This window comes from Bombus bifarius, unplaced genomic scaffold (assembly GCF_011952205.1).
Source record: "Bombus bifarius isolate JDL3187 unplaced genomic scaffold, Bbif_JDL3187 scf7180000007996, whole genome shotgun sequence".
Lineage (NCBI taxonomy): Eukaryota > Metazoa > Arthropoda > Insecta > Hymenoptera > Apidae > Bombus > Bombus bifarius.
The window spans coordinates 4,718,682-4,744,350 of NW_022884376.1; the positions used below are offsets into that span (position 1 = coordinate 4,718,682).

The 25,669-nt window shown below is 40.0% G+C and overlaps 2 protein-coding genes across 2 annotated transcripts in view; both read left to right on the plus strand.

Annotated features, from left to right (window-relative positions):
• Positions 1–25,669, plus strand: part of LOC117206151 (sterile alpha and TIR motif-containing protein 1) — a 138,666-nt gene that overhangs the window by 56,207 nt on the left and 56,790 nt on the right. The gene's annotated exons all lie outside the window — the stretch shown is intronic.
• On the plus strand, positions 448–4,199 carry LOC117206176. The gene is made up of 5 exons (XM_033445287.1): positions 448–1,152; positions 1,735–2,042; positions 2,546–2,850; positions 3,080–3,325; positions 3,630–4,199. The coding sequence occupies exons 1-5, from the start codon at positions 716–718 to the stop codon at positions 3,921–3,923; spliced, it is 1,590 nt and encodes a 529-aa protein (XP_033301178.1). The 5' UTR covers positions 448–715; the 3' UTR covers positions 3,924–4,199.

A 25,669-nucleotide genomic window follows, 5' to 3' on the forward strand; every position in this document is an offset into this window, starting at 1 on the left:
AGTTCCTTCATCGTTCACATCCGTCGTTGACGATGGAAATGTCAGTAGACGTAAATCACGTGGCCACGATTAATCCAGACCTTCGTCTCCAATCAATCGTCTGGTTTATACGAGAAAACGAATGGTTTTCTTAATGTAAGCGACGATTACAAGCTTCTGGCATAATTAAACGCGATTAATCGTGGGAATGCTGGAGAATTGTTGCAGTGAAGTGTAATTTAACTCTGTAATTCGTATATACGTATTACGTATGGTAAAATGCAATTTACGAACGCGTGACAGTCTCGTTCTAGCTGTTAATGCCTGAAATTATCGTTCTATCGTGTCTCTGAAAGTTTTACTTCGAATATATTGTCGTTTGACGTGGACCGTAAAGAGACTTGCTTAATGACCGTGAAATCAAACTGGACGAGAGCTGTACACGCGATTTGATTTAAATATCCTTAAACTAGTACGATCTAATACGTACGTGTAGCTACAAATTGATAGTAGCTGCAAATAATTCTAGACGTTAACCTACGTTACTCCGACCTGTCAAGTCTAATTACAAACGATGCTAAACACGTTATTAACCTACACGATACTAACCTGTCGATCGAAACTTGCTACGAACTGACAGCTAAATTCGTCGGAACAACATTTGCGCGCTTCGACCTATCGACGCTCGATACAAATTGCCGCCACATAAATCCACCAAGAATACCGTAATTGTAAAATGGCGAGAAGAAAAGAGCAAACTCAGCTGCAGGTCGAAGTGGAAACCGAGGATGATTGGCAACAGCTGTTAAGTCGAAAGGGTTTAATTCTCGCTGACGTTTACTCCGAATGGTGTGGCCCATGTATCGCCATGGTGAGCACCCTGCGAAGTGTAAAATTAGAGATAGGAGGTGACACGATCAACTACGCGATCGTGAAGAACGATTACATCGGCGATCTCGAACGATTTCGCGGAAGAAGCGAGCCAGTCTGGATGTTTCTTCAAAATGGCAAGATGGTGAACCTCGTGTTCGGTGCTAATTGCCCCCAGCTTAGAAAACTGCTCGTAACGGAGATTAAAAGGGTGCAGAACGAGGAGGAACCGGAAATGGTGCTGGATGTGAGCACTAGGACACCCGAGGAAGAGATTAAATGGCAAGAGAAGGAAGCCATCAGGTATCGTTATCGTCAACCATCGAATAATATTTTCGAAATTTTCAACATAATTTCTTAACAATTATACCTGCAAGGTTTGAGCATTTTTTTATTCGAAATGAGAACAATAGACACGTAAAGGGGAGGAATAATTGTTTTAGCCAGAGTAAGAAAAAAGCGTATCCGAAAGTAATGATATGGGAACTAGAAATAAATTTCAAAATATCGAAATATTCAAATATGAAAGAAACATATTTGATATGAGACATGCGTTTTGAAACAACTCGATGCGGTAATATTTTATCAATTCAATAAATATCAAATGGAATGTACCTACGTTTGTACATCGTATTATGTGATATTGTTATTCTGACGTAGAAATTGCACGTGTCATAGAAACATATTATTATCTTCCTGATAAAATCGAGTAACAAATATCTATATCTTTGTCGAAAACAAAATATCAGATCAAATAACGCTGATCGTCGATTAACAAATTTTCATCCGAATAAAAACTTATTTCGATAGTAATCAGTTTTGCTACGAGTACAGTTAGTGGATAATGGTTAGCGGCTGATTGCAAAATTATCCGTTGCAAACAAGAAAAGTGGTGGAGGATCAACAACGTGCCAAGAAAGAAGCTGAGGAAAGAGAGATGTACGAGACGTTCCTGGCACAGATGATATTCGAATTGAGCGAGGTCACCGCTCTGGTTTTCTATCCCTGGGTGTTCAAGGAAGAGGGTCGACACAGGGACAAGTACCAGTGCCCTCCGTACCTCGAACTAATCAATACGCTGTTTAGGCAAAATTTCGACGTGCTCGAGGAGCTTCGTGTGCAATTGAACGAGGAAACGATCGAGAAGATGTTCGTTGAGAGTAACGTAGAGATTACGAAAGAACTGGTAGCAGGTGACTTTTTAAATTCTTCGATATCCCCTTCAAAACTTTCACTTTTTATTACCGAAATTTATTATACACAGTTGTCTTTACGTATTAATGTTTTATACGAGAGCTCTGTCGTTACATTTTGCTTTTATATTTTATCGAATTTTACTAATTATTTATAGACAGTTTAATAGTATCGGTATGAATTTTTTTAAAACTTTGTGGAAAAAGAGTTTATAAATACGTAGGTTCTTTTTCACTGAATTGTCCTGAACGCCATATGTCTACAACATTTTGCTTGAAATTTCGTCTCGACATTTTCGAGTGTACGGTTTGTTTAGCGGAATACGCGGAACATTGGCTGCGAGGAAGTGTTTAAAAATAGAATTGCAAACTTCAAAATAAGAACAAAGGAAAGAAACGAAAAACCGTTGATCTACTTTGATCTTCGTCGCAGGACTTTACAGGTGACATCGCTTTGACTACAATTAATTTTATATCGCGATTGTTCGATTATTCTATGTCAGGATTAATGGACGGTAGAACGATAGCGATGAGATTGAAAGGTAGACGTCCTCATCCTGATTGGCCTGTACCCTATCCCTTCGAATGTCCTAAAGGGACTAAAAGGTGTCCGACGCGAGCGATCAACGATGTCGAGGATTATCTGATACATTTGTTAACCAGCACGACTCCACTGATACACCCTAACGCTGCTCCTTCCTCCTTAAATGAGTCTTACATGGAGAGGTACGTGTACGTTCATGAACCTGATCCCGAGGATGAGGAGGATTTTCCTCGCACCGATCCCGCGGTTTGGGTACCTCCTCAGGTATCTTTAAATTTAGAATACACGAATAGAGATTAATCACTCGCTTTATACATACTTTTTGTTTCAAACTTTTCACCTCTCGACTCTTCTTTATGACTGTTTATTAATTACTTAAAGTATTATTAATTACGTTGGCTACAAAGTTTCTCGGTTTCCTCCGAGGATTATTTATTCCAGGCGAAGTAACATGCATTTTCCAACAGCTCGCATTACTCTCGCAATTCTATAGGCCAGAAGCAAGGTACACGTGTACACGACCCTTTTCTCCAATTACATGGAACTAGTGCACCCTTACGAAGAGCCCGTACCACCGGCTCCTTTCTGCGCAGTCAAGTTTTACTATTCAAAGTTCGCGGTGGTCCGTGAAACATGCGCATTGTACCCCGACGCGATCGAATATTTTGGCGCTTTCGAGTTCGATAATCCGCCGATAGCCAGGCGAATAGCGTCCAGCCCCGAAGATTTCGAAAGAAAGGTTACTTAATTCTCAATTGGTATCGTTAGATCGTTAGTAACTCGACAGTTTGGATAAAATTAAACTTCTAATTTATTATATTATATTATATTATGTTTTATTTTCGATTGTATTTCGTAAATTACTGTTCGTTTCTAAAATTAATATCGATATATAACTTGGAATCTAATTTGAATCGGTTGCTCGCGATCTTGACCAGTGCCAGTTCAGAAGATCAAATCTTCTTTTCTCTTTTCTTGCTATACGTACGTCGACGATATAAAATATTGGATGATTAAATATTAAACGAAGAACATTGATACAGGCAAAATATCAAACTGGTAACGAGATATTCGTAATAATCCTCCGGAGGATCAGCGACGATGCTTTTTTGTCCTTCGCGAGCATCGAGCCGTATTTCGTCACTGAAGACGATGAAAAGGCGCAAGCGATGATAGACGAGTACTTCCCCGAGGGTGCTGAAGATGTTATTCTCGAGATGTTCGAAGAAGAAGAGGAGGAAGAGGAGGAAGAGGAGGAGTATTACGGAGAAGAGGAAGTCGAAGAGGAAAACGAGGAGAATAAAGAAGAAGAATTTGCGATCTACACTTTCTTATGAAATCGTATTCTTCAACTTTCATCCATTTTTTATTGCTGCACGAATGACGTGAAACTTTGATCGACAAACAGCGAATTGTTTGATTACGTGATGAACTTTGTTATGGAAATTGTCTTCTGATCGAAGAAAATGTTTTGAAGATAATTACAGTTTATAGTAGACTACTAATTGTGAGAATACGATGTTATTTATCTTGTTGATCGAACGCCACGACTTTTAAAGTTCATTGGAGCGATAATCGCCTATGCAAAAAATAAAATTTGATTCGTTTGTCAACGGACGTTCTATTTATTCGCAGTAATTTTTACACATATGTCGCGTTATATTTATCCATATAGGAACGTTCTACAACATTCGAAGATTAACTCGATATAAAAGCAGTAATACTTTTCGTAATTTTTTCTTAAATATATGATATCCCTTACCTCGTAAAACTGCAATTGCTTTTAAACGCTTATCGTAGAGTTTCCATCGTGTTTCGAATAATTCAAATGGCGGAGGCCTGTTTTTTCGCCGACCATGGATTCCATTCTTTGCGCGTTTTGGCAGAGCCGGATCATACTTGAATATTCGCTGTCGTTGGCAACGCGTTTGCGTAACTTTGGCAGAATTCCAAGCGACACCGCGGGCTCTAGAGGTTATATTACGCACCTGTCTCGCTGCCAATTTTTTAATCGTGATTCGCCAACGGGAAACGTTCGCCAAGCGACCGTCAAAACAAGGTATTCCCTTCGAATGTGTTACACTGTTGCACACAATCTTTAATCCTCGTTTATACGTTAAATATATCGTTCGTTATGTTCGCCTAATTTTTCCTCCAACTACTGGAACCGGTTACCAGGCAAATTGGTAGGCGTCGTTAGTCAATTTTTATGTTTAAACGTGGGTTATTATGATTTACAGAAAGATTTCATTTGCTTTCAGCATTTTGATAGGCAGACGATGGCTGTTTGCTATTTTTGTAGAGTTGTTTTTTGTCAGACTATTGGGTTATTTAATCGAAAAGGAAAAAACCAGGTTACCATAGGTATATTTATCGCGGATGAAGCTTTCGCCTAAAAAGTATCTTCTGTAATTGATTTGACAGAAGATCGGAAATTAGCGAATTATTTATCACGGTCCGGTTGTACGGTTAACCCTGCTGCATTCTTTCCTGTCGTTCTCGAACTGTTGATATATCGCGGTACGTTGATAAAAATACACTTTGTGCAGAAGGTATGAAAAATCATGAAAATATTATTTCCACGTGGTAGATCACAGTGTACACCGTAACAAATGATCGGAGTGACGTCTACGAAATGGCGCGAGATTAGCGGAAAATCAGCCGCGATCAGAGTGAATAAATTGAATCGCGCTGATCGAATTAACGAGGCAATTTGTCACGCGACCGATGCGAGAAATTCACGCGCGAATGGCACGCGAGCTCTCCAGTCCCTTTCGCGTGTATCCTCGCTAAATTTCGCCAAGCGAACCGAACAATTGAACTATTAACCGAGAAGACGTTAGTCACTCCGGCTACTCAATCTTCCAGCTAAATCGGCCATTTTCGCCCGTATTTTTGGCGCGACACTTTCGACGCCGTACAGCCTCGCAAACTTAAAAAGAACACGAGGATTTTACATGTCATTTAAATCTTGGAAAGTAGCAGTTTCTTCTGGATTTATATTTTCTTTTTTCTTTTTTTTTTTCTGAAGAAAAAACTTTATTTCTTTTCGGTTCTTCTGCGTAGTTGTTTTTTCCTGGATTTATCGAAGAACATTGATGAAAATTGAAAAGAAGGAGAGATACCGATTACGGAAGATTGAAATAATTTGTTACGATAATTCTAATAATCGCTAACAATTCTCATAGTAATTTTGCAAAATTGTTTAACGACCGTTGTTTAAAATTAAACGAATAGATATAGTGTTTATAGATAGTCTTAAAATTTGTTAGAACATCAGATAAGTCCTGTGACATCCGAAAATCCTCAAGGTTTTTAGAAACTTTTTAAATTCAAAAAAAAAAAAGGAAAGAAAAATTGAAAATTGCTGTTAATTTCCGATACGAAACGCAATCTCCTACCTCCGATAACCTGCGAATAATTCCCATACGGAGAATAATCGTGTCTCCATCGATTTACGATTCAAGAAAAATCGATATTCAATTTTCCGTGACAGAGCGATACAATCAAATTACCTGGCTGGTCGTGTCAATTTTTATCGATCATCGACCAAGTTAACGAGATTACCGAACGTTTATCAAAACTTCGCGTTTATCTCGCAGGATCGATAGAAGCGGCTGGCGAACGTTTTCTTTTTTCATTTTCATGGCGTGATACGCACGGTAGCGCCGGAGGCGGTCAATTGCTCAAACATCGGTAATTATTGCACAAGCATTACGCAACTAAACAGCCGGATCCATGGCGAGGGACGTCGCAGGGGGAGAGTAGGAGCGAAAAAAAGGCGCAAATTACAGTTACGCCGGATAATTCGCGTCCATAGCGCGCATTACGTGCCATTAACGATCGTTTCGTCTTCTTTCCTCTTTGTTCCTCTCCATTTCCGTCGGCACGCCGATCAAGATCGTTTTTCTCGAACGCGTGAAAACGTCTACGTGCCACAAACAGCAGGATAATCGTCGTGGTTGATCGATCGCTTCGAGCGTGCATGTACACCGTACACATTGTAGCGATTGCTACCATGTACTTGCCGGGTACGGCGGGAATCCCGACTGGAATTCTTTGATAAAATAATCAAAAGGGACATTTGTGGTCACGATGAGGATTTTGCAATTTTAATTGGAATACCGCGAAACGATGCCAAAGGCTGTTGTTGCGCTTTTAATTGGAGCTAGTCTCGTATAGCACCGTTTCCAACGATCACGTCGCCGACAATCGTGATATTTTTTCCCGATATGAGATGACACGTTTCGATACTAAATTACTTAGTGTATCTTCAACGACGATAACGTTACGACAATCGATACAGGTTTTCTATTTTAAGAGGTATTTCTACGAAAAAATCCGAATTTTAGGAAACGTATGGAAATATTTGTGCGTGGAAAAGTCCAAGTATGAAAATTTAATATCCATTCGCAGCAAACGAAGATTATCGCGGAATCAAATTCAACAATTTTATTGAACGCACAGCATAAAATCTCTAAAGTGTCTTTGCTTTACATAATCGATACGCTGAATCGTAAATCTCTGATCGATTCACTTTCAGAGAATTCCAGAGATACGTTACGTTGTATACACACGTTGTACAATACGTGCGCATGATTATGTGTACAATATTGTAGTATCGTGGACGAAAGGCCTAAGAGATGCCGGACGAACCATAAACCATATATCGTCGGTCCTTCGATCGAATAGTTACGCGGAAGAGGCCTGCGTGACCCTGACCACGAGCGGTTGCGCAACACGTGCGTGGTGGAGCTAAGAGAAAAGACAAAGGGATGCTAAGGGGAGGAAGACGAATTAACAGTCAGTGTTAATTAAGAGAGTGTGAATCGATAAGTCAGAGAGTGCGAATTGCGTTGTCGAGGGGGTGTGGTCCGCGTGAGAGAGAGCGTTGGAACCGTGGTGACGAGAGTTGCAAATTAACTATTTAGTTGTCTTAATTATATTACGTTGTTGTACTTAGTTCACGTTAGACAACCATCGTTTCCTGTTTAACCAACACCTGTTTAATCCATTTTAAATAAACTACTTGTAGTAAGATGCTACAATATGTAATTCTGTAGATCATCGGAAAATGTTCGAAGTATCCTGTTTGGATAAAATTTTGACGAAGGGTGTAACCATGGCCAACGAACTCGGTAAAGTTGTTGGAGCTCGTGAAAGGTCGAGAATCGACAGAAAGTTCGGCGTACGAAGAAAGGCTCGCGTACAACTCGCTTGAAGATAAATTTACACGCGACTCCTTGACGCCGATGCCTGTTCACGTACCCTCGTTTCTTTTCCCTTCTGCGATCCCTCTGAAGCGTTCAGGTCGTTTTCTTTTCGCGTGGTCACAAATAGGAACCCCCAGGCTCCATCATCGTGCTCCGAGCGAAATTAATGGCGTCGGGACGCGGGCGAGCACGATTCACCGACGCCTGCTCCTGATTTACCGTGTCAAAGTTCACGGTGAACCGATGAAACAGCGCCCCCGAGGGAATCGCTTTGTCGAAATAGTTGTCGTCGAATAATTTCCACCGATAATTTACCAGCATTCTCAATTTTTCACGAATTTCTTTTAACATTAGGATCAACAAATTTATCAAATTGTCAAATTTATTAAATTTATTAAAATTAGGAAAACTAGTAAATTTATCAGGAGCGGACAATAGAATTTTTACTCTTACGATTATTGAAAATTCGCGGATCTTCTCGTGGAATTAATATTAATTTTTATTGCGATAGGAAATAAGAACATCGTACTATTTTAATTACAATTGTTATAGCGATTATTGAGATATATATTTAGATGTACGTAATTTTAGTATTGAAAATTTTGCAAGGTATAAAAATTGTTAATAACAAGAACAGTTATTGTGAAATTTGTTTGACTTGAAATTTGAAAATGTTTTCGTATATTTTATTAAGACGGTAATATCTAATAATTCGTATATTCCTGCGAAACTCCGAGTTTCTTCTACAGATCATCCTCAAAATAGAAAAGTCATTTTCTCCGCAGTTTCAAGGTTTCCTCTATTTCAAAGAAGCGAAAGATCTGCCGAATGCCCGGATTCTGGAATAAAAACCAGGCTCCGAACGACTTTGATTCAAGGAAACGAGTTAAATTCGTACGCGGTTCTCAGCGTTTCCGTTTAATGGACCGATCGTTCGCTTCCGGTTTGTATGACCCACTGATCGTGAGTCAACTTATACGATACTATGAAAAGAAACACTAAGGCGACGTGTTCCTCGACCACGTTCCCGAGAAACAAACAGCTTCGATACTCGTTCTCCCAGTTTATTATTAAACATTCCGCTAAATGTTTATCGTCTGCTTTACTCGCTAACTTGAAACATTAAATACATATTTTACATATTTCTTAGAAATGGTGATACATTTTCGATAACGTTGCGATCACGATAAAACGACACGTTTGATAATCGAATAAAAGTAAAAAATTAAATTCAACGTGTTCTTTTTCTCTTTGCGTAATTTAAAAATGTGACAAATTTCTTCAAAAATGGTAAGAAATGCTTGATAATATCGCAAATGGCGATTAAGTTACGCGTTTGTCTACGTTAGCGCCACGATACCGCATAATCTAAATTTAAAATTTCGATTCACGTTTCTACAGAATCCTAGGTGCTCCGTTTTCGATATTTTTCCTGGGTTATTTCTTTCCGGATCTTTACCAAGAAAGTGACAATCGTGGTTTTCCTCATCGTCGGTCCTTGACCCCTTTAAGCATTCCCACTTCACAGCTACACCGGGACAGCTGTTCCTCGCCAATGTCAGAAGTCGAGATTTTTCCGACCTGATGGCGCCCTTTTCGCGAAGGGTTCGTCGAACCTTTGCCAATGAGCAACTTTTTTCTTCCAAACGTTTGATTCTCGCGTTCTTTCAAATATTTCAAGCTTTCATATCTTTGCTATAAATTTCATACTTCGATAATTACAGTATCGTGTCATTCTCAGACTTCTCTGCGTCAAAAGTCGTTTGCAATCTTTGATACCCAACATTGTAACCGAGTGTATCGAGCATTCATAGTTGCAAATAGAAAACGTTGCAGGGCTCGGAGAGATGCGAAGATTCTCGGGTTCCCAGGCGGTGGCGTTCGTTTGCATACCGCGTGCACAAGTTGCCACAGAAAATTACAGACCTGGTACCCGGTGGAAGTCGCGGCTAATCATCGAGGAGAATCAACAGCCAGAATCGCTGTTGGCAAGGTGACGGTTCTACTTCGCGGCCTGTGACGCACGGCTATCAATTACGTGATCCGTAACGAGATGGAAGTATTCATGGGCGAAGTATATTTTTTCCGCTCTATTCGTCGTCGACCTGGTAGTTTCCATGTAAATTTTTAGAGTTAGAAATCGTAACTTTCGAACCACGATCCTGTCCTTCTCCTAGTCATCGAGGCTTCCGGCTTTTGAACATTTCCGTGTACAAACACATTATTCTGTCATTAGCTTGATGCAACGAGAACTAGGCGTACTTTGTGATTTGTCTTCAATTTTAATGGAACGTCGAGAGGAACGAATTATCCGTCTGAGAATTTTTATAGGATCGAAGTTGAATATTTTGTTTTATCGATGTTTGCATATTTATTAATAATCTGTAATAATTATTAATAGGAAGCGAATTAATGCAAAGCGTCCTGTGAGAATGTGTTAACAACTTCGTGTCAGGTTTAAAGTGATGTAACGCAACGAAATAATGACACGCTTTTAAATAAAATATAGCAGAAACGTTGGAGTCGAAACGTGCAGCGTATTTATTACCCTGTGTGCGGTAATACAGCCGAATTTATGCATCCGCCACGAAGGATTCGCGAGATGTGCCAAAACCCACGCTGACGTAGAAACCGGCCCGCTAGCCACTCAAAATCAAATATTGAAACTGTTTAAGATACTCGTTTTATTTGAATTCGCGCAAAGAACAAGCACTGAATCTTGGTTCTAAAGGAATTAGCACGTTCCGTGCTTCAAAAAAAGAAAGAAGAATTTGTATAAGAAAAACTTGCCCGAAAACTTCATTCGAAACGCACGCTTCAATTGTACAATATCGCGTTCAAACGCAAAGTACATGAACGAATCGTTTAATTAACACTTCTTTCTTGTAAAAAAAAAAAACTTTCGGTTAATAAAAAATCTTTTTGATGATATTAGCGAATTCTGACGATACTTTGATCATCGTATTATATGAATAATGAAATTAAAAGAAAGAAACGATTGGCGTATAAAAAGATTGCCACAGGTGAAAAACACGATAAGTCACATTTCCTGACTTTTGCGTAGAAACAAATTTAAAATGCAATATATTGTTAAACAATTCCACTTTGAAGCTGTCTGTCCATTTGATTTTTAGATCGGATATGTGTTTTTCCTACTTTTTTGAACGGTTGGAAAATGTTTAATGTAGCATTTGTTATCCACGCTAATATTAATCACGTTAAATTGGCGTAACGACGTTAATAATCATGCCCTTGGCCCCTGTAAAACATTGTCAACTTATCGTCGGCTATTTTTAAAAGACATTCTTCGAACCTACCAGATTATTTTCATTTTCAATCGCGGCATATTAAGATTACAAATTTTGTTTCATCCTAAAGTGACATTAATATCACAAGATCAATAAACGTACATTTATCGTGCTTTTATCGTAATCTTCGTGCACGATATCGCGTGCGAACGCGAAATGAATCGAAATATTATTCGATCGACGCGAGACCTTTTTTCATAGCGTCATCAACAAAATTTCAACGATTCTTCTACCACCGTGCCAACTTATGTATGGTCGACACCCCTAAAAAAATAGCTTGTAATCCAAAATCTGCGACACGGAGGGATCCGTGGAAACAGTTACTGGTCGTTCGAACTCGTACTTCGAGTATATTCCAGCCTTCTTGCCCTACCACTACTCTTCTCATATCGTTTCCATCCAACAGCCTCCAATGATCGGCACTCTATCCCTTCTCGTGGCTGTTTTGCATCGCGCTAGACACAGCCCTCCAAGTTCGAAGGTCACGGCGAGACTGCCGCTCATCCAGATACGCCACCACTATTCGTATCTACCCGCCGAGTTGGCGCGCGCCCGGACCGCATTCCGATTGGTCGCGCGACCGAGTGGTGGGGAGACTATATACCGCGCTGCGCCGCGCGCCGCCGTCAGTACCGCGCGAACTTCATCTCGGTTGTGTTCTCACTTTGGGTTTTTGCTTCTCTGCGATTATTTCGTGTCTCTTACATTGCGCTGTTCTCAAAGTCGTTCATGTTTTGAATCGTATTCCCGTGTATCCAGTGGCAGAAAAGTATTTAATTCTTATGAAAGATAAGCTACTTGTCGGATACGGGCTTACGTTCTCTATATATAAAAGTGAATTTTATTTGGATATTTCAGTTAAGAATAATGGAAGGATGATAGAGAGAAGCACGTTGGATAAAACGCGTTTTTAGAGCTCGTTTATGTTATTCGATTATGTGAGAGAAAGAAGACAGTGATTATTCGGGGTTGTTGGTTGGTACATATGGACACACACAGACGCGTGGACTGTTCGAATGAGTGAGAGACCATCGACGCTGGCACGGAACGAGGAGTTGCGTGCCAATTGAAAGCCGAGATAACGAAAGAAATCGATCGAACGAAGGAACACGCTTTCGTGCTGCCATGACAATGGTCGTCAACAAGATCAACATGTCGTCGTACTCCGCGCCGCGACGCACTTTCTTCTCGGGCCTGCATACCAAGGTAATACGAAATTTTTTCATCTTCAGATTTGTACAAGTTCGCTGTCCTCGGTATTCCAAATGACGTCGCAGAATTTTTGCAACGGAGACAGCAGATATTGGTCCGTTAAGGTCAAACTATAGAAAATTGCAATAAAATTCGAATATCGCACCAACTTCTCTGTGTTAACACTTCACGATACAATCTTTATGCTTCTAACGTTCCACTACTGTACGATAGCGACAAAGTTCGGTTCGCGTAAATGACATTTATGTCAGCTCCAAACGTTTTACTCAAATTTTCTATATTCTGTGACTAAGATCCACCGTATCGTCTATCACAGAAATTCACCGTATTCCATCGTCAAAATTCGTTCACAAAAATATTTTCTCACCGATGTACACTGTTTACTACCATCGAAAATTAATTGTACATATTCTGTTACTATAATAATCACCATTCATGCATGCTTTTATTAATCGCTAAAATAGAAGATCAGATACCAGTCGTTTTCAATGGTTTCGCGTTTGCAGCGTCAAAGTACAGTAGAATTTTATTTACTCGAAAGAAATTGTAATATTAACGCTAATCCACCGATCTAAACGTAAAGTTTGAATTACTTGAATGAAAAATCGCGAATCACCGGTCTCCGGTTATACACACTGTTTGTCCTTCGAGAGATTCGCGCAAATCGAACTCTACTGTGTAGTAAACACGTAAGATTAATAGTCGTTTAACCAACCCTGTACCCTAATCGCGGATTCTTGGAGAACGGTGTTCGAGCGTAGTCGGCCGTTTCTACGGTATTTCCTCGATTTAGCGATAAGCGCGGTGTCCCTGATCCTCGCGATCAGTTGGTTGGCCTGCTCATTGGATTAACGGTTTTACCGGTTGAGTCGTTCGCTGGAGAAACGCCTGCCGACTTATGGTCGCGTTAAAGTTGTTTTTCGCGTTAAAACTCATTTACCTTCCAATAACACGATCATATACGTAATATGGTCGCGTGAAACTCTTACATAGCGTACGAAACTTTTATATTGCGTACAACGATTCGGCATTCACAGTATACCATTCTCTGATTTATTGATTCTGGCGTGAATCTCGTTGAAAATTAATAAGAGAAAAATTCCTCCAAGTTTGTAGGCGAAAGCAATAAGCTTTCCAAAAATAGGCTACAGGCTGTGTTTCGTGGCATACGGAAACGTGTAACATTTTCTAGCAAGCGATACAACGACAATTTTGTCCACGACAAGAAACTTCAATTAGGAGAACTTATTCGAATTGGAAAAAGAAATTGAGTTTGTATAGAAGATGGTTTAGTCCGGCCGGACGTGGTCGTACGTCAGAAGCTTTCTACGGCTGGCTAGTGAAAATAGTATCGACAGCGGTATGTCGGAGGTTTGCTAGGCTTGGTTCGTGAAAACGTGTGCCGCTACGTCAGAGCTTCTCTATGTTAGCACTACGTCAAAGGTTTCTCGGAATACGATTATGGAGACGCGCAGTAGGTTAAGATCCTTTCTGGTTCAATGTACGTAAACACGTAATAATAGGATTCCTCAGACTGTTTAGAATTCGACTTTACCAACTTCCTTCGAGATCTTTTATAGTGGAACTCCTTATACGAATTGGCGTTCCGATTAATTAACGATAGAACCATCGAGCTAACATTCCAACGTGATCGTCTTTATATTCGCGCGAATGCATAGATACAATTAGTATGACGTGAGAATTTCGTAAATGAAATTCCAGTCGTGTCGTATCGTATCAGAGTACCTGAGATATTCGGTAACGAAGAATATCTTCCTTTATCTAACGAAATTTACGCTTTTATTAAAAATACAAATTTCGAGAAGAGAAAAAGGAGAAGGGATACTACTTATCGATATCTCTGCGATCTTATACGTACTCGTTCCTTACATCCAATATTTCTAACGTTATTTGATACAAAGAAAAATTCGCAGAGAAGAGACTCAAGGCTGAAACGCTTGCACCCCCGACTGACCCAGTTTCTTTACAGGAAGCTTACTATTTTACTACTTTGCCGAACTAACTTTGACATCGATCTAAACAACGCAACGATTCGTATTTTTCCTATGTTATACCGGTCAGGGGAATCAAACGTTACGAGATTCACGGCTGTCTCGTAGAAATTTATGAATCCCGACGTATTCATTGGGCACGCACGACCGTGAACGTGACCGTGTTTCGTCGCGAGGTAACGTCGCGCCGTCGAAACGTGCAAACGGACACGCGCGCAACAATCGTCGAGCCGATATTTTTTTCGCTGGCCGATCGCCAAAGTTATTTCAACCGACCACGTCTGGTAATCTTTTCCGGCGATTCGCGGATCCCTGATGGCTTACGTAACTTGAAACCAGACCGAGTTTGTTAAACCCAGAGCCGCTCGATCCGTTTACCCAAAAAAAGGTTGCTCTGCGTGATCTAGCTCTGGTCTAGTATCATCGGTGGCTGTCATCTCTGACTATTTTCCCAGTCAGACTCATTTTTTACAACGGTTCGATAACCTACCAACTTCCTATCTACGCAACGAGGTATTTTTATTGTACGCAGTGGCTCGCGAAAGTATTCCAACGATCGCTAGCTAGATACGTTTAAAGCGTCTGAACATGTGCATAATGTTTGTAAGATATTAATTGCAAGCATACGTTACGCAAAGATCATCGGAGTGTTTGAACGGTCGTTCGCTGTATTAACAAGCACGATACGTTAGATTATCTTCACAGCTAATTGCATGCTTAAGACCAGCATTCATACTGTACGCTAATTTTTCGTTAAAAGCGTATGTTTGTAATACAGAGGAAGAGCTTGAAGATGGGAACTCGACGTATCAGCGAACAAGGCCAATTTAAGTTGTACCTGTAGATTCGCTAATTTAGTAGTTTTAGATTCACTGAATTAGGATCACCCGAGAAAACAGTCGTTAAACTCGTCACTTTTTTGAATCGAATACGTTAGATAATTGCTGTTCGTGACTTAGAGTGGCTGTCCGTTTATGACTCGCACAGCACTCTCTTTTTTGGGAATCTTCGAATTTTCTACTTCCCAAGTTATAAACCTTACGATACGGACCTCGTTAAGAGGCTAATAAACATCCTAAGTGCCCGATAGGTCAGGTGTAAAGCCCACAAACCATGAAAAAGCTGTGGATGGAAAATTATTATATAAGGATCGGACGAAGCTTCTTGAAACAGTAGTAACAGAATCTTGCAACAGTCTTCATCAGAGCGTCAGACTCTTCGTGTTATACTACACCGTCTTCTGTATCTTAACTTGCAAATACATAACCTAAACATACTACTACTCGACAGCTTTAATTTACCTCCACCTTGAGCGTTAATCTTGTTCAAGGTTGGCTATATCAACCGATCAGATGCAACCTGACTGATCGCTACTTAGTTGAGAATTCGTAACAATTGTTACGAAATACGATCGTCTACGGTGTACGTATTTAGTTAGAATTTTGCTGGATAGAAACAATGCGCGAAATGAAATATTTCTATAGCGAAAAGAAAGGCTGGAAACGGTGTTTGGTAGGATACATTTGTAAGTTGAAAGGTAGGGAAGTTATGAAGAGATCAAAATGGCCTCGCGAAACACGTGTCCTGACAGCGTCCAATTTTTCTGACGTCGACAAGAAGCTGGCCGTTGCATTCGACGTTGTCTCGTTTTAAACACGTTGAATTTAGGTCCCGTTTAAATTTAGCAACGTTTCCCGCGTGGCAGGAAAACATTCGTACGAAATATTCTTCTCTTGCTGCTCGTTAGTCTCCCTCGTTCGCGATTCGCTTTTATTGGGAGTGTCGGATGGCTCGTTCGTGGTTTTCGCACGTGGTAATTTGTCTTTGGCGCCAGCAATCTCGCGTTAATGGGAGAAGGCTCGTTTTAAAAACGTTTCGGGAAAAATATGCGATCCCTGGCGAAAAGATTTTGGAAAAATGGTAGCGTGCGATAGTTGATAATTTGTTGATCTCAAAAGCGTAATGGCAAAATAATTCTTATATTTATTCCGCCAGTATTGTTCGTGTCTTTCCAATTACGATATCCTGTCAAGTTGAATACGATCGTAGATCGAAAATACAGAGAAAAATGAAGAAATGAAAACGGAAGATGTAGTCGGCAAATGATCGTTTGACACGGGCATAATTTTGTTATACGCAACACGAAACGTTGCTTGTGAGTGGCGGGATCGAAAGCCGACGGTGCCGTATTAAATTGAATAACAGGGTGGCTCGTGGCACGCGACGATCGCGTTCATTAAACGGATGCTTCGTGATCGTTAAAGCGGTATTAATATCAATGTCCTCCTCCCAGAGGAGGATGCCTTTGCCTTTCACATTTTCCCTTCGTGCCAAAAATTATACGAACGTAGAATAAATCAAACTACAAACTAAATTACTAATAACCTACGCTTTTTGTTTAATAACGATTTAATTCTCGCAAAATACTGTATCGTATTTGCGTTAGTTTTTTCCGAAAATTGTTTGAAAATTATCTTAGTTCGTGAAATTTATCTTATGTCATATTAGTCATCCCAAAAAAAATTTCGGAAGATTTTTAAACGCGTCTCACCGGTGACCACCGCCGCGATCAACGTGTCGATGAATATCTTTCCTAATTGTCGTAGGAGGAAATTATTACAAAGAGAAACACGCTGTAGCCTTTACGTTAGAAACGGAATGTCTTCGGTGAAAATACAGATTTTATGCACTCTGGCGCGAAAGCAACGAGCTGAACGGGTCAATCGTTTACCGTGCGGTCCAGTCTCGAAACGAGACCATAAGAGAGAGAGCGGCTCGTTCTCGAGGACGCGTCGTAAAGGCGCGCACGCGTGCGAGGGCATAAAAGATTCATTTTGTCGGAGAGGTGACCCTGTCGACCCAGCATCCGCTCTCTGTGGGCGGCTCGCTCTCTCTTTCTTCCTCTCTCGTCCTTCCCTCTTCTCTTTCTCTTCCTCGTTCTCCGCGAGAATCCTCTCGCTCGCTTGTACCATCAGCCGGTTTTCTTTTTCCGTTCCAACGACCGTTTCTTCGTCTGCTTCTTTCGAGGTGAACACGGAAAAAGGGTGGAGGAGCCGCCTCGTTGAGACAATCAAGCAACAGGCGTTGCTCGTTAAGTGTAACTGCTACTAAATTGCCGAGAGTTAGGAGAGCAGGGATGCTCCTGAACCGTAAACCGTAGTAGCTCCCTTCGTATGAGAATCTCTCGAGCATCAGCAACTTTCGTAACTTCTTTCATCGTCGATTCTAGGGTTAGTAATACCGGTATATTGGTTTCATGGTGATACGGGCATATAGCAAAGATCAAGGCTGAAATTTGCAGACAGTGGTAATCTATAGTTTTGGTAATTACCCTGAGAAAAAGTTTATTAATGACAACTTCCCGTGGCTCAAGGTTTCCTCGAGGAAGTTTCGAGAGATTGTGAAATCTGAGGTTGCAAAGAGATATCTTGAACAAGCTATCCCAAGAAGAAATTTGATATCAGATTTTATGAAATTCCTGACTGCTTCATGAAAGGCTATACGCGATACGTTACAAATATTCCAACACTTTCGTAAGCTATCGTATATTGTTCAAAGTAAACCTGAGAAACTCCGATCTATTCTCTACACCTTCGTTAACGTACCATTGTAGCGGCACGATCAATGCGCAGTCTTTAGCGAATTAGTTAGTACCGAGGGTCTTTCTCTGTATTTATTAATTATTTAAAAGCATATTTGATGGTTTCAATATCGAGTTATCTCGTCATTCAAACCACACTACCAACGATCCTCCACGCCGTATACTTAAACGCCGTACAAATAAACCTTATAGGCCAGAGCTATGAATGAAATTCCGAAGGAAACAAACACACGAAAGAGTCGCCGCAACGACTTACGCTTCCCGTTTCCGTAATGAAGTACAGTCCGCTTAACAAGAAACGCGACGTGCGCCAGAGGAACACGGGTGTCGGGCGCAGTTACTTCCGGTTTGGCGTTCAACGCCCGGAAGAGCAGCGCCTTGCGCGTACGTAGAATATTCCGGCGAAGCTAACAGCAATTCGTGGAACGTCGTGTATAGTATACATACGCGTCTCGACGCTTTCACAAAAGCGGCATACGCGTGAAACGATGAACCGGATGCGTTTAATCTGGCCACCGAGAGACACTCTCGAGTGAGACAGAAAGAGAAAGAAACGTGGCGTAGCGGTAATTACGAGCAAACGGACGAGAGAAAGAAGCAACCGGCTCGTAGATGAATGAATCGGCAGGAATGAAAGAATTATTTACACGGCTGGTGATCCCATTAATCCACTTTGCAGCGTCTCGAAGTCTCGCGTGGAATCGTCAAACCGAGTCGTTTATCCGTGATCTAAGAATATATTGAAAACCACGTGCGATTCTCGTTGGCTATGTATATCAGCAGATTGCCAACTTTTATGCATTTTTATGTATTTATAAGCGTAACTAAGTAAATGGAATTTATAAAGAACTTTGTTTCGTTTGCCAGACATCGTAACAAACGTACTGTCTTGAATATTTTAGATATCGTTGCATGTTACACGTACCGTGTGCGCATGAAAAATTTAGAACATCTCGCCGATCGTTTGGTTCTTTTGAATCGGCGATTAATTTTATATCGATCGGTTATACCGCACGCATAACGCTGCGTCTCGATTTATTCTCGTCTCTGACGTTGGACGAGTGATTATGTAAATTTGAAAATATATAGCTTCAACTATGACACTATTGTCTAAAAATAAAGGAAAAATAAAAGAGCATTTGTGGATATTTGAGAGGATGAAGAGGAATCGGAGATACGAATCGTCGCGGGCTTATTTGTCAGCTTATTGGTTGGTATAATCCTTCGTAGTGAGCTTGGTTCGAAGTGTAGGATATTTGAGATGGGATTATGCAATTGCGAGTGGTGTTACGCGATTGCGAATCGATAAATGTAATATTTGGAATACGCGAATACTTCTTTTTACGTTATGCTTTTTCTTCGATAAAACGATCGTTCGTCGACTTTGAACTTCTCAGATAAATATTTCTATGGAATGGAAGTTTAAAAGGAAAGTAAAGCTTACGAAAAATTTCTTATCGTTCGTTGACTTTCAGCTGATGGATTTAAACGATGATCCCGCTGTCGGAATTATTCTTAAAAATTGCAAATGACGATGCAAACGACGTATTAACTCGAATGCGTTGCCTTTAGAAAGCAAGTTATTCGTTCTAGAGAAACTCGATTAATCTGAAATGAAAATTTCATGTTGGATTTTTTAGATCAACGTGAATTTCGCTCTTGTTCCCATCGAGGCCAAAGCGTGTGCAAATATGTTTTCACGCATCTATACGCCACAAAGCGCTACCTACGTGCTTAGACGGTTAAAAATAACGTAGTAGGTGCTACGTTTTCATTATTATCTTGCAACTCAAAACACTGCACTTTCTTTGGTTTCTGAATTGACGTCTCACAACACGTGCACCTTCTTCCCTTTCAAAGCCACGCACAGCTTACTAAACAAGTCGGTGCAAGAGCAAGCAAAAAAGATACGACCACTTTACGTCGTACATAAATACGTCCCTAAGTTCTCATAAATTTTCGCCAATTTACTTCGACTTCACTTTTTCTTTCATAGTGCAACGATCGCCTCTCTGATTCCGTCTTCTCGTCAAAAAATTTATACGATCCAGATTCCATAAAAATGTCTACAAACGAAAATAAAAGTTTCTGTCCCTCGAGTTCTCGCAAATTTCGCTTCTTCGAAAACGTAACGACTGCATCTCTCATGTTGCATTCTGCTATCAAACAATTTTTATTATTCAAATTCTCTGAAAATTCTATAACTTAAAAATAAGAAGGAAGCCCTGTGTGTGTGTTTCTGCTGCTCTTTCTTCTTTTTTTTTTTCTTTTTTTTTTCGAAACTTCAGAGTATCTTCGCCAGCTGATCCGAGTTGCATTTGTCGCGGCGAACGTGGCGGCGACAAAGACAGGAAAATTCGCGCGCGACTCTGTCCCCCGTAGAGAGAATCGTATTTCTGTTGTCGCAGAAATGTCATGCGGACTGCAAGCAGAAGCGAAAATGCCACGATGTTGACACATCGTCCGCCGCTAATTGTAAGATTGCACGTCTGCGAGACAATGGCGAATCACGCGTCTGAGATTACGGTGTCGGAGGGTGCACGTGTCTCGGCCAATGCCTTCGTAAGTAACGAGACGATGCATTTGATAGATGAAAGCGTAGATTGCGTTCTCTTTAAGTAAAAGGTAGCGAATATTTTATTCTTTCTTTACGATGCACCGTAATTGGAAATAGAGAACATAATTGGGGATGAAAGATGGACGAAATGAACGCAATCTTGCGTGTGATTCGATACTTTGTGGAAATTCCAGGAATAATTTTAGCAGTAACTGAAGTCAGCAACGAGTGGGATAGGCATATTTTTGCCTACAGGAAACTTCGGCTTATTCGAGTTTGTTGATGCGAATCTAAACAACGAGTGGTAGAAGTACAAGTTCGGTGTAATTTAGTTAGGATATTGCTGCTGATAAGAGTAATAACGAGTATACATCGACATTCTTTTCCTTATAGCGTCTATTAAAGTAATGTTAGGGATAGTGTTGAGGGGAAAATAGACCCGAATGAATATTATAACATGAGCGTACTTTATTCCACGGTATGTTCAGTGTTCAGCTATAAAATCAAAAAACTACTTCGTACTAGAATCTTACTTTATCGGAAAGTTACTTACGGCCGTGGAATCGCTATGAATATTTATTATACGACCCTTTTAAATTCTAAAACCCTCTCTGTATAATTCAGCTCTGTAAAAATTTTCGACACCTCGAACCGAAAAAAAAAAACACTCGAGTTCCAAAACTAAGTATTATCGAGAACTTCGCTCGATCTACCCCCAATTAAGTACCATTTCCTTTGAAAAATACGCAATTAACCGGCGGGGATTAAAATTTCTAAACAGTTTTTTATCAGATGTTATTAGTTGCTCGATGCGACTCGGTAGATAACGTAGTTTTTCCACGTTTGAGAGGGGATCGTTCCGCAAAATTGTCCTACTTAGAGGCAATTAATACGGGAAGGCAATTAACGTCGGTTTCCTTGGCATATGGAAGATTCGTTTATCACGACGTTTGCATCTTACTTTGCAACAACTAGGAACAGTCTCGTATCCGCTCGTTAATCGGTTTATTAGCATCTCACTAAACTCAGACGCCTAATTATCCGTTTTTTTTTTCTGACTGTCGACATCGTTGTACGTATATCTATTAACCTCGACCTTTACACGATTATTACCTTTATGTTTCTTTGTGTTAGTATTTTTTCGATTATCTCATCAATCTTCTGTTTACACAGAGATTTGAATAACGTCGACTGGAATTCTTAGATTTTTGAACGATTTTTTATGTAATATTCTTGTTTTTCTTTGTTTTATTACTTCGAATGCTCGTAGACTCGATTTCGATTAGCTTTTTGTTGGAATTTTTCGAACAATAAATTTACAGATAACTAAATGATATTATCGTTTTTAAATAACTGTTGATATTTAGATTTTTACGATTTTACGTTGGTTGTATACAAACGTTTGGTATTTCGCACGAATTTTTCGTATAATTCTCGTCCCGTTTCCTTCGTTCTATCAATGTGAATATTTGTGAAATCATCGAACTAGACTTCTCGTTAGTATTCTTTTTAATAATCAGATATCTTCGAGGTCAGATGTCCGTGTCTTTTCTGTGATCTTTTTTTTAGAATACTCTCGACTTGGCGAACCATTGCAAATTTATAGATTGTAGTATATGGTTTTGCGGTAAAGCAGAAGGTAATTAAGAGCGTCGTAGCGTTACCAACATTCCTTGATTCTGTAACGCATTCGCGGCATAACTCGCATAATTCCAGAGCCTAGATACGAGCCGTTCGATGATGTAAGTGAATGAAAATTCAATGAAAATGTATTCTATTCGAAAAATGCAATTATATAATATTCGAACATCCTCTAAAATGTACATCAAGCCCGGAAAGCCGAATCGAAATATTCGCAACGGAGTCAATTAAAATATTCGAGAATGTTTTAAAGAGTAGACAAACTTCAAGAACCTGACACGAAATATTCGTAATTAAAATAATTCAAATATCCGAAAAGTGCTTTTAAAATATATCCACAAATTCATAATGAAACTGTAAAGAAATACTCTTAAAAAAAAAAAAAAAATAGACAAACTTCGAAAACCTGACTTCAATAAATTTCACAACGCAACAGTCTACCAATTCAAAATTCTAATTACTTCGCTTACTCTTATTAATCCAAATTCGTAATTGGATCGTTCTCCAGTAAGGCGGTATAAAACTTAAATTCGGCCTTTTAATTCTTCGTCCCGTGTACTAATTTGGGTATGTAGCGCAATTTAGGTCACGTTACGTATCTCTCAGCTCGTGTGCCACAAATGTATCATGAATTAAAGACTTCAAAGAAATAAGGAAAAAAACAGAGAGTAAAAAATGCTGAGAGCTCGATTAACGCGAGTCGCTGGTCAGATCGTAATTGCCAACAGAAATAGAAAGAAATAATGGTGGAATCGATTAACCGCAAAGGACACTATCGTGTTTTTTTTCCTGCTGTTTGTGTGTAACGCGATTGGCGGTCGCGGCGCCTTTTCGAGCAACGAGAACGTTCTTCTGTCAAGCAAGAGAATTTATGGAGGAAATCTCTAATTGAACGACTCGTAAACCGTTACGAAACCCAACGTGTTCCCGTGCCCAATTGTTCTACCTCGTAAAAACGTTCGTTTGCACGTTTTATGTATTAATAAAGAGTCAGTTTCACCATTTGTTCTTCGCCGACCTTGTCGAAATTCCCTTGAGAACGCCGCTAGTCTCTACGCTCGTTTACAATTTTATCTTTCGACAGAGTTAACGCGATGGCGAAAATAAAAGTTGCGCTCGTTTGTCTCGTTCGCGTATTTTTAATTACTCGAGAATTAATTCTCTGTAGGAAACGTCGTAGATTATCCAACAACGAGTGAATTTTGGAACATTTGAATTACTCCGATCGAATAACAAAGGAATACGATAAAATCGTATTTTCTACTTCTTGCGACGAAACAGCTCGTAAAATTCGTTACATCGTCGATTAATCCCGTGTTACCAAAACGATTGTCTTTCCACTTTGCTTTGGAATCAAGCGTGTGCTTTTCAAAATTTTCAAAATGTTATTCATCGTAGTATAATGATCGCGTGTCCTACGAGGAAAATAATAAACGAAGAATAAATTGTACGCTGCGTGTGGAAGATAAAAATTCTCCTTTTAATCGGAAAATCCTTGCGCTTTAATCGCAGTGAAAGAAATAGTAGCGTGGAAGGGGACTACATATGGTACATAGTTAGCTGTTGGAACGAAACACACGGAGAAACGTTGATTGCACAAAGCATTAACGTGTCACGAGGCTTGGTTTGATCAAAGGGTATAAAATCGACGAGCAATTCACCGTAAAATCTGTCTGTCATTAGTCTATCGTTTCACTTGAACGCTGCTGCTAACTTTCCTCCCTTTTCAACGCATTCTCGCCGGAAAGAGTAATCGAAAGCTCTATTTGCCTGTCGGCATCTGATAAATCGATGCCTCGAGGTGTCTGACTCGATTTCTCTCGTGCAAAAGCACGTAATGTTAATCGAAGCGATTTGTCATTTTTAACGTCCGAGAAAAATAAATGGAGATTTCAGAAACTTTTAATCCACCAATAAATAGAATTTATTCGTCTTATTTATCAAAGACCAGTCACTTCTCGATGTCAACCATCGATTTTTAAATTGTATGCAATATCTCCATAATCAAAAGACAGAGAAAACGTTCGCTCGATACAAAGACACGAATAAAGAAAGCAACGAAACTCGTCTACGTATCTACGTAAATACAGATTTTTACGCGTACTATTAAAGAAACAAAATTTGCTTCAACCTCTAAATATTTCAACGAGTACCTTTAGGTGCGTTAGTTCGAAATTTTGCATATTCTTGCGTACCATGCGCGTTCTACTCCATCTTTGCATATTGAAATTGAAGTGCATAAATATCCACAGCATAGTCATCGCCAAAACGACGTAGAATCAATAATCGCTTTCCCTCGTCCTCTCCAAAAAATCCTCCAAACTCATCCCTTCTGCCTCATTTCACTGGATGACTCTCTTGTAAATATCGATTAATTCGAAACCACTTTACTCCTGACGATAGAAAAACCACGTTTCTCATAAAGTGAGTTTTTCCCGATGGTTTATAGCCTGGCAAATCGGTGGAGCAATTTTCCACTCGACCGTTTATCGTTTTACTCTGCAACGTCGTCGTCCCTTCCGTAAGCCGTAAAGGTGTACTCACACCGACATCTGACGTAACCGAGCGTGACCGCGGTCATTTACATCGCGGTTTACAGATCTCGTTTCTTCTTCTCACTCTCTCCTCCCAACATTCTCTTCTCTCTTTCTCTTTTTCCCCTCCCTTTGGCGAACTCGCCTGGCCTCGAGACTCTCGCAGGTTGATAATCCACTTGAGTGGCGCCGTTGCTGATTAGCGACACCCACGCGCACCCTTTCTACCTCGCCCTCTTTTCCTCCTCACCTTTCTACTCTCTTCAACCTTCGATTTCGTGTTCTTACCGCTTCGAAAAAGGAAAGTTGTTCGAAGGACGAGGGGATGAGTTTGTTTGGCAATCTTCGATGATTGTTTTCGTTCGGTTGATCGTGCAACGGCCGAGATGAGAAACTGTTCGAAGATTTTTAATTCTTTGGGAATAAAATTTCAGAGATTTAAAGATTACACTAGAATATGTTACAAATGTATACGTAATTTTTTAGAAACGATTAGTTTCAACCAGACACAATTTTCGTGGAAATTTTAATATATTTTGAGTGTCTGTTATCCGTATGTCTGGTTAAAGACGAGATTAAAGAGAGAAGCATCTTATTCTTTTTGTGGAATTCTGTTACGCTCTTCTTTGAATGTGTTCTGTAAACAGTTTTCGCAATCTCTTGATTCCTCCCAAACCGATCGTTTCATTTTGCAAGAATTTTTTCGCCATTTGCTATGTAACTTGTGAGCTACGATCGCTACGGATTAACAGTTTAGACGATTAAGGTTCAGAAAAAGAAGATTGAGGTTTGGGAAAATATCGGAGATTCAAGAGAGACAAGTTTCGATCGGTTATCGCTTCCGCGAAGTTTCGTGAATTTTGGAAACGCTACTTATACCAATATACGCTTCGAGTTACGCGAGGGTGAGTGACTTTTCCTTGAAATTTCTTTATTGATTCGAAGCTTTTGTCGCGGAGCTAGCAAAGCTTCCTGTAAGAGAGGATAATTTCGGATTTTCGCGTG

Coding starts and splice junctions, on each gene's coding strand:
- LOC117206176 (XM_033445287.1), top strand. CDS start 716: ATGGCGAGAAGAAAAGAGCAAACTCAGCTGCAGGTCGAAGTGGAAACC. Junction 2,043..2,545: donor TACGAAAGAACTGGTAGCAG/GTGACTTTTTAA, acceptor ATTCTATGTCAG/GATTAATGGACGGTAGAACG. Junction 3,326..3,629: donor CCGAAGATTTCGAAAGAAAG/GTTACTTAATTC, acceptor ACATTGATACAG/GCAAAATATCAAACTGGTAA.